At 39.9% G+C, this 14,300-nt stretch overlaps 1 protein-coding gene across 1 annotated transcript in view; it reads left to right on the forward strand.

Annotated features, from left to right (window-relative positions):
- Window positions 1–332: 332 nt before the first annotated feature.
- Window positions 333–14,300, forward strand: part of kif26ba (kinesin family member 26Ba) — a 56,789-nt gene continuing 42,821 nt past the window's right edge. The window contains exons 1-2 of the mRNA XM_042487856.1: window positions 333–506; window positions 7,662–7,869. Coding sequence (XP_042343790.1) covers window positions 334–506; window positions 7,662–7,869 — 381 coding nt within the window. The 5' untranslated portion in view covers window position 333. The remainder of the gene's footprint in view (window positions 507–7,661; window positions 7,870–14,300) is intronic.

Raw genomic sequence — 14,300 nt, forward strand, 5'->3', positions numbered from 1 at the left:
TTAGCCATAGAAAATCAAAACCTGGCTTTTTTGTACCTGGCTATCAACATGTTTATTTCTGCTGTAAAGTTGGGCATTTTAACATGGGGTTCTGTGGGATTTCATCTGTTTAGGAGCCAGCCTTGAGTGGCCATTCAAGGAAGTGCAGTTCTTGGCACTTCTACGTTGGCTTCATTTTTCAGCCCCTAGGTTGCTGCCTGGGTGGATCATTCCCCCTCGATATATATAACAATGGCTGCTTTGCAGTGAAGCAACAAATCACAAACACAGAAAATATGTCAACTATTGTGAGTAAACATTATGTATCTCTCTGTCTCTCGTCAGATCTCCCAGATGATCTCTGAGGACTCTAGAGACGGCTTGACTGAGGCTGCCCTGAACCGCTACAACACACACTCTCCTTCACACACAAATTCAGCATCACATTCAAACTCTCCTTCCCACACGCCACCTGTAACCACGACAGCTTCAACAACCACTTCTGCTGCTGCCTCCTTCTTTGCCAGGTAAGATCAGAGCACTGCATTCAGTGCTTGCCATACACATCTGGAGCACGTCACCCCGCTCATGCATGTGGATCACCTGGCATCCTGCTTAATCTGACCTCTCCACACAGTGCCAGTCGTTCTAATATTAATGGTGAGCAGATCTGAAGTAGCGTTCTGATATTGGGATTTTCACAATTAATTAAAAACACTGAATCATACAACACTGATATGAACAGTGGTTCTGTTTTTTCTTTATTCCCATAAGGATCATAATTTTAGGATTTAGCGGAATTATAAGGACTAGAAGAATCAGTATTATAGATGATGTTGAGCATGTTTAATTTCAGCAAAAACAAGGATGTGAGATGCATCTTACCTGCTCATTTGTGCAAGATTAATCCTCGGGTTTAGACATGCCCACGTTCTGACTGTTACGCTGATGTCTCTCAATTTCTCTGATAGAGCAGAAAGAATGAAAGAAAGAGCAACAAACAAATACACTGTTGTAAGATAAAGGTGTTAGAAAAATGAAATGCTATTTATATACTGTGCACAAGTGTACTTACTTATCTTTTTGTGTGTTTATTTATAAATCAACTATCCAGTCAACAGCCATCAATGAGCCATATAATCAAATCTAGAGAAATGCAGAGCGACACACAACATAAATAAGACACGGGTATTCTGGGTAAATTATTGATGAATAAACATGGCATGCTTAAAATGAATGAATACATTATTCATGGGTAACACAAGACTATGAGCGTGTCACAGTGTCTGAAGTATTGCTGAGACGTCATATCTAATGAGCTGCTTTAAATCACATTTTAAATGATACTGATGGTTTCCCTTCTCACTCTATCACATCCTTCTCCTCTCCTCACATCCTCACGTCCTCACATCCTCACGTCCTCACGTCCTCACATCCTCACATCCTCACATTCTCACGTCACTCCTCACATCCTCACATCCTCACATCCTCACGTCCTCACGTTCTCACGCCCAACTCGACAAATAGTGACACCTGGTCAGTCGCCCATCACGTAAAAATATCAATCAGTCAATCATTTATATGTCACATGAAATTATACAAGGTACAGCTGTGTACCAGTGAAATGTGATTCCATCAGCTCCTTTAACTTGTGCTCTGTAATTCCAGACTTTTTTGCGCCTTTTTACATTGTTTGCTTTTAAAAAAGTCCATCTTTCCAGATGGTTCCTGATATCCATGGTTTCTGATGAAATGATTAAACTTTCCTCAAATCCCAACCCCAACAATATGGCCACATAGTCGCTCCTCCTAAACACAATGGGACAGCATCACACGTTCCCACCATCAAACCAGTCCTTACTCACAGTAAAGCAAAAAAATATGATGTGCTATGTACTCTCCTGCATCAGTTTTGGATGTCAACATCAACATCAACACACTCTTTCTTTAGCTTTCTTTGTATGACCCCCTACACTGTCAAGGAACAAGGCCATTTTACACACACACGCGCACGCACGCACACACACGCACACGCACACGCACACATCTGTTGACATTCCAAAAATACAGCCAGCTGTCTTTTGGCAGATTTATGAGCATTAACCATCTAAGTGAAAGGACAGGGTTTGTTTAATGGTGCAGGTGTCACTGTCTGTGGACATGTGTGCATGTCTCTCCTGTTTTGGGCACACACACACACACGCACACATGCACACACAGGCACTGTTTGTAATTCCTGTCATTTGTGTGTGCATGTAGTAGGATTTAACTTTAGAACTTAATTGGCAAATGGCAACAGTGTCCACTTTTTCACCTTTAATATTTGACTGTGAATGTTTGCGTAGTTGTCTCTGTGTGTATTAGTAAGTGTGAGCGTTTATGGTTGCTGGATGCAGTCAGCCATGCAGTGCTGGTAAATCCCGTGGCTGTCTTGCTCTTTACTCTCAGACGTGGACTGCATACAGACACTCTTATTACATACATACACACACACACACACACACACACACACACACACACACACACACACACAATCTCCTCTTGCTCACTGTCTGCACACAACAAAATCCCTGTGTCCACCACATCTCCTCTCACCTGATCCCTCTTCCTCTACATCCTCCTCTTTCTATCCCTTCTCCTGTCTTCATGTAATTGCCTTCTCTTTTGTTCTCTACTTTCCTCCACTCCTCTCCTCCCTTTCATCGTTCTCCATTTGTCCCTTATTTCCACCTATTTCTCCCTTTCCACACTGACCTTTTCTTTACCTCTGCTAATGTGCGTGAGAGTAATATCCTTCATTAGTACCGATCTGTCTGTGAATATGTCACACTCACACAGTAGCGCTCCATCTTCCCTGTGCTGCAGTGGCCCTCTGGGGACGGTGGGCTAGAGGATAGAGACATGCTGTACATGCCTGTGTGTGTGTGTGTGTGTGTGTGTGTGTGTGTGTGTGTGTGTGTGTGTGTGTGTGTGTGCGCGCGCGCGTGTGCGTGTGTGCGTGCGTGCGTGCGTGCCTCCCTCGTGTGTGTGTATGCTGTGTCCTCCCTCACTGGGGGAAGGGGGTTTCTATCAGTGAAGGAATTTTTTTACTGCATGCTCCGAGAATTGGATCTTTGGGGACTTGGCTGTGTGTGTGTGGTTATGTGTGTGTGTGTGTGTGTATGTATGTGTTGCTGAAGGTAGCACAGAAAATGAATAGGTCCCAAGTGAGTCGGTGAATTGGGAAGGCGTTATTTTGGATGGAGGATGGCTGTAAGTCACGGTAATGCCGTCTCTTTCTCTGCCACTGTTTGCTGCCTCTTTTTTCCTTCCATTAAATGATAATTGATCAATAATTAGGCACCGTTCATAACGGTTGATTGATGATCTAAATATCAACTGCCTGATAACATCAAAACCACATTTTTTGTTGTCATTTTTGCTAATGTGTCTTTTTACACATTACACATTGAAGAACTTTATTTTATTTGACAGTGAAGAAGCTAATTTGCTCCTTGAGTGATGTTTTTTATTCCCTCACTGTCTTTTAAAGGTCCAAGGTTTATCATTTAGGTGGCTATATTGGCAAAAATTGAATATAATATACTATTTTTTTTTGGTGTATAATCTCCTGAAAAGAAAATCACTGTGTTTTTGTTACACTGGAATGAGCCATTTAAATCTACATAGGGAGCAAGTCCCTGTCTACAGAGATAGCTATGTTTCAACGCTGTGTTTTTACAGTAGCCCCAAATGGACAAACCAAACACTGGCCACCACAGTATGCAGCCCCTCTATGATGAGAGCGTTGCAGAAATACAGATTTTTTTTATGTGAAAAAAAGCTTTATTTAGTGTTTTTACTTTTTTAAATATGTGGATGCATTTGTTTTGGAGAGGAATAGACCTCTGTGATTAATTTAGCTCTGGGGTAAAAACCTCCTGAACAATGAACACTGAAGGAATTCTATCCTGGAAAACTTTCAACTGGATGCAATCTGCAGTCCTTACTGCTAGACTCCATTAAATCCCCCTAAATATTACACATGTCGGACTAAGGGTATAGAGCATGCTGCTGCATGGAAACACAATTTCTGCATGAATCAAACAGATTAGTGACCAGCTCAGTTTTCTACAGAAGCACAGCCCAACATGTGATATGTGTTGTTAGTACACGAGTCTCAAGTATTACGTGGCCATCTTAACTCCATGTCACACACACAGCAACACACAGCAATGTATTCATTTTTTAGAGCTTGGGCTTTTTTTTTGCTTTTTTTTTTTTACATTATAGCATGTAAGATGGGGTCTCATTTGGAAGCAGGGAATGTGTAAATTGGAGGCTATATGTACATGTCAATAGATAAGCAAGTCCTCTGTCTAAGCTTGTCTTGCTGACCCCCCACGACACACACAAACACTAACACACCATCGCTCTCTGTCTCTCCCTTTATCTGCCTCCACTGACATCCTGTTAAATAGAGTGTAATTAGCTGCTGAGCATACAACATAGCCTAGAGACACCAGTCATAAATCAGCTGTGTGTGTTTCAAGTGAGCCTTTATATGTACATGTCAAGTGAGAGTGTTTGTAGTTACGAGGAAGGAAGAGAAAACAAAGCAAAAGCATGTTAGTAGCCGGACTATGTGTGACCTGTGGTGCTTTCTAATGAGAGAGAGACACATGAAGGGACTGAAGGGAAGAGAGCCAAGGATGGATAAAGGGATCAATATGTGTAAGGAAGGCTGAATGGATGGTGGGATGGACGAGTGGATAGAGAAGAAGGCAAAGGATGAAAGGATAAAAAATAATGGGGGAGGGGGTTAAAATAGAGTGAAAGATAAGGGTTTAATTGTAGAGTGAAGAGTGAGAGTGAGAGTGAAGGTAATGGAGAAAGAGGAGGGGCAAACAAAAGGATTGGGGGGTGACAGAGGAAGAGCTGATGGATAGAGAGATGGAGCAGATGGATGGAGAACAAGCGCACTTCACTTTAGGATTCGATTGAAATAGATCCACTCGGCCAAATCCCAGGCCACTTGTCATTAAACGCTACCAATTAGGTGGCGTGTGCATGTGTGTGTGCTATGCTTGAATTGTGCCATAGATTAAACCAGTCAGGGTGAGAGAACATAATAAGAGGGTAATAGTAAACGTATATCAATGGATGCACGTTACCCAATTGATGTGGCTGATAATTTGAAGGATATATTATAAAAACACAATCACCAAAAAAAGCTAATACGTGTTTTGCCCAGGGACCCAGCAGAGAGTAGCTGTGCATGAATCCATCACAATCACATCTCATCCTGAAAGCATCAGCACTGCAGCAGCTGCACAAGCCTGTTGTTTCATTTGTTGCATAGAAAACAAATGTTGATTTTAATCCCTTTTAAGCCTTTTTAATATTGAAAATAAAGCCATATTCTATATTTTTTAAGATACAGTAAATTAATGCACCAATAACTTCATATTATATAATTCACTGCACATTTTTTATACTACATGGGAAGATTTGAGCATTCAAGTGATACAATAAGAAAACCAGTAATTGCTTTTGATTGCATTTGCTGCAATATAAAATCGTAGCTTGCACACAATGAAAAACCAATTAGTTGCCTCCTTGTGGAGCTTTGTTTCATACAGTATATGAACTCTTACACACACATTCGCAGCTACAAACACACACATACAGATTCACACACAAATCTCCTGGAGAGCTCGTCAAATGGTGAAACGCTTCGTCGTTCTCCGGGTCACTGAATCCACATCTCTCTTCTCCTCCCTCCTTCCTGATCCATCGTCCCTCTCTCTCTTCTATCTCTCGCATTGCATTCTCTCTCCATCACGCTGACTCCCCCCCTCTCGCTCTCATTTCTGTAACCTGCTGCAGTTAATTGAAAGCCAATGGTGTGAGAATATGGCTCTTTGACAGAGAGTGTGTCAGGGCACAAGGTCTTCTCTCTTCTCTCTCTTGCTCGCTCTCGCTCTTTTTATAATCATAGAAATATATGTGAAGATAGATTAAAGCAGAACAGAGCAGGAATCTCTGCCAGAGCAGTTTTAGAGGTCTTTTATTTCATCATACCGTTTATAATGCTGCAGTGTTCAAATAGGATTGTTAGAAAATCTGTTTGTTGGATCTGTGGCTTCATAGAGTGCAGAATATATATATATATATATATATATATATAAAAAATATTAATAAATGACATTAAGTGAAAGTGAAAATCAAAATAATGTATTATTACCTATATATCTACACCAATCAGCCAAAACATTAAAACCAGTGAAGAACATTGATTATCTCATGACATTTCTGCTGGGGAACCTGGCAGTCATGGAAATGCCAGATGACACACTCCACCCACCCAAATACTGATGCAGACCAAGTACCTCCCTCATGGCGATGGGCATGAGGGAGTAATTTTAAAATGACTGTACTCACACTGTACCTGCATCATCTGCTGTTTGGATTTTATCCTCTCATATGGTCAAAATGTGTTGGATACATTATTAATTTGAGCATGTTTATATTTTGTGCCTTTTTAACTTAATGTTTGTCTTAACCATTGTACATACTGTATCCTTTTATATATTTTTTTATTATTATTATTATTTTAGGATGCCTATCAATATCAGGCAAGAATCTACTAGTGAAAACTAGCTCCTCAGCTAACTTGCATGTGCATTTGGATTTGTTTAAATGTGGATTTGTGCACATTGTCCCTTCATCTATTACAAAAAAAAACCAAAACAAATTACAGCAGAGTGAGCAACATCCCCAGAGCCAATGAAAATTTGATCTGAGAGATGAGCAGGGGATCTGGGCATTTATAAGATGGTAAGAAGTTACCTACAATTAATTTACCCAAACTACCTGCCTTGTCATGATACAAAGATGGCTTAATGGTGGTTGAGAAGTTTCCCTTCGAGTACAGAACTTTTGTTAATGTTTCTTTCCATCACTAGTGCTCTGTAATAACAGTTTCCTCTTTAATATAAAGTTCTTTAATGTAGGTTAAACAGGAAGTCAGTCTGTTGTATGAATATGTCGTGTTTCTACTGGGGAATAAAGAGTTAGAAAAAAAGGAGAAAAGTTTGACACTAAAGATGATGTGAAGTACCGTTGTGCTGAGAAAGGCAGACAGGAAGAAGCTGGCATGTTGAAGTAAGAAATGAGAGAGCACGGAAAACAAGAGGAGAAAGAAGTGAGAGTTAGAAGTTGAGGTTAAAAGGAGAGAGCAAAGATGGAGAATCTGAGTGCAGAAAAGATGGATTATATATATAAATATAATTTCTGTTGGCTTCTTTTGAGCTGAATGCTGCAGGGAATTGAGCAGCAAGGAAGCAAATGAACCACTCCCTATCCAGATGTTACTATTATGTAAACAGCAGTGGGTGTGTGTGTGTGCATGTGTGTGCATGTGTGTGTGTGTGTGTGTGTGTGTGTGTATGTGTAAGGTTGTATAATCGAGTTCTATTCTGCAATTAGCATATCTGCCATGGTTGTACTGTGGCAAACTGCATGCAATTATAGAGCCATGTACCACCTCTATGTCCTCATCTCCCTTTTTTTCTCCATTTAACTATTTCTTGTTAATGATGTTTTTACAGTGATAAAGCGAAGTATGTGGTTTTAACATATTACAACAGATTGATGAACTGGCTTCTCTGCATTCTTTTGTCTCTAATCTCTCCTCTCAGAGCTGCACAAAAGTTGAACTTAGCCTCCAAGAAGAAGAAGCAGAGGACCGCCGCAGTCACAGCCCCAGTGACATCATCATCACCGTCATGTGACCCACCTCTGTTTCCAACCAATTTCAGCTCTGCCCTGTTGATGGCCCCTCCCCCAGCTCCACCCTGCCTACTCCGTGCAGCCAACAAAATCAAAGATACCCCTGGGCTTGGAAAGGTAAAGGAAAAAATACCTTTTATTTGGCTCTAGTGTTGGAAGGAGATCAAAGTCTACCTTAAAAACATTAAGTTAGTTGTTTTTTTTTTTTAAATTTGTTAAGATAAGCATCAATGACTGTCCATAATACACCTCTGTGTCACTTTTTCAGGAAATAGATCATGTATGTGCTGGTTTGTTCATAATGGCAAATGAATGTTTATTTGCTTTTATCTCTGGTAGTTGAAAGAAATTTCATTTTTTCATATCACAAGTTGACTGACAGGTGTGTGTTTGATGTGTTGACATTAATGCTATGATGCCTGACATGCTCATAGAGAGGGCAAACAAGTCCGCCACCAGTGGAAAACTTTGAGAAAATCTGGTTTTGATACAAAGGATCAAAATGGCAGAATTGGCTGAAGCTGGTTCAGTTTTCCACATTTTGACATGAAAATCAGATGTTTGGGGCACATTAAATGGAGTATGTGCATCTACACTGAAACTGGAATGTTTAAGGAATATTCTTTTTCTTTAGCCACGTAATCAGCTTAGAAAGAATATTGTCTTTTTTGGAGTAAGAGCAAAACCTGGAATGTTTTAAACATGAAAAAACTAGTCAATGAAGTGCCAAATTGTTGTTTTTTGACCGTTTAGTAGTTACTTGGGCAGATCACTTGTGAATCACATAATTTTTCCTTTAGCAAACATCTCATTTAAGACTGTATTAGGCACATTTCGCATGTAACAAATTTTGTTATGATTGATATCAACTCAACTTCCTTGACTTGATTTCAGCACATGCCTTAGGATTTACCTGTCACATAGTACTTGACTCTAAAGGAAATCATTTTATTACATGAAAATAAAAATTAGCTGAATCAAAGTCAGTACATTAAAAAAGTTAGTTTTGTTAGTGTTATTTATTAGAGTAAGTTTTAGTCAGTTCTTATTAGTGTTATTGAGGTTTTATCCTACACGGTCTAATTATGATATTTATCCATTTTGTGAAGTAGGCACTGGTGCTATGACAAAGACGTGTTGACTTTGTTTAGTAATTTAATTTTTGATATCTATAAGCAGCACAGGTTTCAGTGACATCATGATGTAATTTGGTTTTATGCCCTAAAAAGTTCTAAAATATTGAGCTGTAGTATTTTATCATGACCTTGACCAGTTTATCTAAATGTATGCACTGGTATGTGAGTTTCACCTCTGCTGTACCATACTGGAATGCAGCCTAATGGTTACCACGGTAACACATCTCTGGCTGACAAAAGTCATCTGTCACCGTTGCCAACGGTTGATGAAACGTGTGTGTTGGGGTGTGGGGGCGTTTCATGCTTCTCAAGTGTGTGCAATATTGATCGTCCATGTAATGAGTTTTTAGTGCCCCCTCCTCCACAGTTTGAGTGAGGGGCTCACTGATTGTGTGTGTGTGTGTGTGTGTGTGTGTGTGTGTGTGTGTGTGTGTGTGTGTCTGTGTCTGTGTGTATGTCTGTGTGTGTGTGTGTGTGTGTGTGTGTGTGTGTCTTCACTGCACTGCTGGAAAAAGAATGACTATGGAGGACAAAATCAAACAGACATCAGACAGCCATGTCTGTTACAGTACACACAGAGGGACCGCCCCACAAGTCCTGTTGCAGTTTTGTGTCCACATAGGTGTGAGTAGAAACTGAGAGTGCATCACATCTAGGTATGCATATTGTGTCTGTGAGCTGTTCTCTGTCTGTCTGTATGTACTGGCATGATGGTCAGTCAATAGTTGAAATGCAGACGGAAACAATTGGGAGCAATAGAAGAGCAAGACATGCACCAAAGGCTTAAACCAACCAGGGAAGTTGCAGTAATGTGGCACATGCTGTACTCACCATGGTGTTTCCCCTCGTAATGAGTGGTGGAAAGTAATACTCGTAACTCCTAGTATATTTACTCAAGTAATGCACCTAAGTACAATTGAGGTACTTGTAACAGACAGTACTACTGTTGTCTGCTACTTTAAACACCTCCTCCACTTCAAGTCAGAGACAAATATTATCCACTACTACAACTATATTTGATAATTAAGTTACTTTCATACACTGATTAAGAATAAAAATTATAATTAACTGAGAGACTACAGTATTACATAAGTGAAAGTCTATTTATCCTCAAGGGGAAATTCACATGTGACCCAGCAGCACATACCATAAAGTAATATAAATACACTGAAATTGAATGACTAGCTTTTGATCTAAATTCCACAGTCACAATGTTGTGATACAAGTCTGACTCAAGGTCTTTGCTACTTGTTTCTCATATTTTCTGTCAGTCTACACTGCCTGCAATGTATCCTCGTACAACAGAGGTTAGGTTAAAGCAAATTCAGTTACTATGGTTAGGTCTGGCAAAACAAACATGGTGACAATGCACCTTACAATGACTCAAAATTCACCCGGTTCCAAAAACCAATCTCTTGAAAAGTCCTGGGAGAAAGTCCTTTGTTTTGTGACTCATCCATTGGATAGCTTCCTTCTTTATTCAGTGCGCTAGTAACGCATCCATGGGTTATGCATGAATTGTATGAATTTTGGTGCAATACTTTTTGTAGGAAAACATATGAGCAGTGCATGAGGACAGCTGATGCTATCATATTAACATATTTTGCATAATTAAATATATTAAAAAAGTTATTTTTAACAGTTGATTTGCAGTAAAAATAAACTGCTGAAGCTCCAAAGATAAAACAGTCATTGTGTATAGAAATGTGACTATAGGCATGTACAAAAGTAGAACTGCTTTAACATTTCCTATTCCTAGTTTCTCATATTTAGTTAAGGTGTCTCAGATTTCATTTGTCTTTTGGTGCAACTGATTATTTTATGTGTAGTTCTTTTGTTTTGTCCTTTTTGAGCCTCTATCTCCATTTCTTTCCGTATGGAGGTGACAGATGTCCCCACTGTTGTCAGGGAGACAGATTCACACTCACATATTTACAAGCACACTCACACACATAACAGCCAAATTATACTGACATTATACATCACTACAGTAAAACACCATATACAGTGTACATTATAAACTGTACACACACACGCACGCACACACACACACACACACACACACACAAATCCTCTTCACATAGTCTGTCTCACTCTCTCTGGCTTCCGTTTACATCCCTCTAAGATCTGTGATCTTGTGATAGATGTGATTAGCTTGTCTGGCCCACTGCGCTGTGTACAAATGCCTGCTGCCAATATTGTTTAATTGCAACTGTCAGGACACCCCCCTTTTCACAGTCATGTGGACATTTCACAGTAATCATTCTGGTGTGATCTATGTTATGCTGGACCTTTGATTTAGGTGTCCAGTCATTTTAGCAATATCCCGACTTAGTCTTCCTGTTGCCCTGCTGGCAGCCTGCCTATCCTGAATCAGCTGTGAGAAATGAGGAAGAGAAAAACATTATCTGAATAGCAAGCCAGTTTAAAAAAAATGTAGTTATTTCTTATGTCTTAATTTAATTGTCAAAGCAGCAACTTTATCTTGAAAATGAAAAGAGAAAAGAAAATGAGCTTATTCACTTTTCTGACATATGTTGGATGAGAAGAAAAAAGGTTGAGGAGACAACAACTAGACAGTCACCTTGTCAAGAATATAGCGCTCATTAAACTCTCTATATATTCTTTTTAATCTACAGTTTATGTACGGATTAAAAAACAATATAATAACAATATAACACTTAAATTAAGTGACTTTGGGGTTTTTTGTTGCTTTGGACAGAGCTGGGATAGCGGATTCCAGTATTTATGCTAAGCTAAGCTAAATGAATCCAGTTTTCAACTTCTCAAATTCTGAATGCTAATTTTTAAATTTCCTGTTAAACCAGTGTTTCTAACGTGTTTGCTGATAAGCTGTCATTGCTGTGGTTTGGAAACAAGCAGGGAATAAAAGAAGGACAGAATACGGTACCAAGGCAGGAAAATATTCTGGTATTTGGAACCTAACAAGCCTCTCCTGTGAAATCAATCCAAGCTTGCCAAGACCTAATCAACCACACACACACACACACACACACACACACGCACGCACACGCATGCACGCACACACACACACACACACACACACACACACACACACACGCAAACATATGGGAAGAAAATGGCTGTGGTGACATTTCTCCAGTAAAAATGTCACCTGCAGTGGGGGTCGGCTCCCTGCTGAAATAGCATTTGCACACATTCACACACACACACACACACACACACACACATACATGTACACAGGCTTGCATGCTCTCACAAATTCATGGGATTATAGTGTACAATGAAGGATGTCAAGGAAGCAGCAAAGCCCCTGGTGGAAGTGTGTACGATACATCCTGCAGAATACATGGGCTTGTCTGCGAGTTTGATGGGGGGTTAGTGTTCTTCCCGATGTTAATATGGCAGAAAACAGATTGAGACATCACATTTTAAGCCGGGGGAAATCAACCTGCACAGGTCAGATGTACTGCTGTGTGTGCGTGTGTGTGTGTGTTACAAAGAGAGAGAGAGAGAGAGTTCAGCCTGTTCCCATCTAGGGATGTCAAATTAAATAGAATCCCTCAGTGGACCTCTGACTGGCATCTGTATCTCAAACTCCCCCCTGTTATTTCTATACACGGTGCTTCTGTACATGTTGTTGGTGAGCTATCCGTTTCACTTTAATCAAATCAGCCAGCTGGGAGCCTTCCATTCAGACCCCTGACTGGTGGGGAAGATTTGTATCAGTCAAGGAAATTAAGCTGTGTATGCATTATCGCTTAGAAAACCAACTACGGAGGTAAACATAAATACAGCCGAGACCGCAAATGACACATTTTTTAAGCTGCCAGAAGAAAACCAAAGATATGAAAAGTACTGAGGATGTCAGCAATTGAATAAAACCAATCCTTATCCGTAATTCAGATATATCTTATTTTCTGATGGCTTTCTAAGCATCTTTATCAACTATGAGCATCATCAAAGTTCACAAACTGAATGAGTGAGTTGCCATTTAGCAGCAGTTGAGATAGACTAATGCTTGTAAGACTGCTAAATTATGGAGTTATAACTTTTTTCTTTCTGCCCAAATTGCATGCATTGACAGTCATTTAACTTTACAAGGATAATATGGCTCAGATGGCAATGTCAGTCTTTGATCCAATGGGAATCTCAATCTCAAAACCGGTATCAGCATCTACTGGATTTATTTTCATGAAATTTAGTAAAGATATGTGATCCCTTAATGTATCTTTTCTTTTGAATTCGTCAGATACTTTGGTTTATGACCAAATGCATACAGTAGTTAAAAACACTTTTCCTATTGTCCAGCATGCTCTCTGAAGATTTCTTTTGCTTAAGGTTTGTCTGCCGCTCTTTTGTTTCATCTTGCCGCACCCATTTCCTCTGCAGTGGTATAATGACGAGAGAATTAGCACCGGCACACTACCTCCAAATATTCACAAAGCAGTCATGGGTGAAAAAGCGCATATATTTGCCTTTGCCAATTTTCTGAAAATTCTGTTAAAATTTGTGTTAGATTGGATGGAAAACTCAACTTAAGTCAATTCGGGGCGTACATCCTTCTTTAAGCTGTCTGCTGCACATCATCGACAGTTTTATATCATAAGTGATCTAGTTTAACATATCTGAAGAGGGATAAGAAATAGCATTAGACTACTATGAAAGCTAATATGTAGAGCTCTCTTGTCTTTTCTTCTCTCTGTAACCTATCTTCACCTCATCTCTCTCTTCTAGTGTATGGATAAGTCAAATCTTTCACTGTACCATCCCTTTATCCCGCCCCTCTCTGCTCCTCTCCATATCTGAATGACAATGAAGGACTGTGGGAGTTTTTTTTCCACCTCTTTCATCTCTGCAGCCAACATTTTGCACACACACACATGCACACTCACAGATTTGCGACTTGACCTTGGGGAAAAATGATACCATGACAGCTAATCAATTTTTAATAGCAGCTACGATCCCTCTCAGGCCACAAGCTGTGTGCGTCTGTGTCATGAGTGAGCATGTGCAAGTGCATATTCCACGGGCATTTGTGTGTCTTCATGCCTATCTGAGTGTCAGTGTGTCTTGTATCTAAATGAGTGAGTGAGTCTGTTATGGGAATCCATCAGAAGTGCTATTAATGCTGATAGTATTGGCAGGGCTGAAGCATGACTGACACACACAGACACACACACACCTCACTCTATTCTACTGTATTCTCTGTGTCTGCATGGGTGTTTTGCTTGCAGCATTTATGAGTCTGTAAATATAGTCTTATGTTGCTCAAAATACTCAAATTGTAAAGCCTTTTGGGATCAATTTGTGATTGGCTGTATGAATTAAATGGACGTGACTTGAATGTGGTGACATATATGGGAGCTTTGTTATTCCTTGCCACTTACCATTTTAAACGACTGCAAAGGTGTACAGTAGGTTTGGTTG

This window comes from Plectropomus leopardus, chromosome 1, assembly GCF_008729295.1.
Source record: "Plectropomus leopardus isolate mb chromosome 1, YSFRI_Pleo_2.0, whole genome shotgun sequence".
NCBI classification, from domain to species: Eukaryota; Metazoa; Chordata; class Actinopteri; order Perciformes; family Serranidae; genus Plectropomus; species Plectropomus leopardus.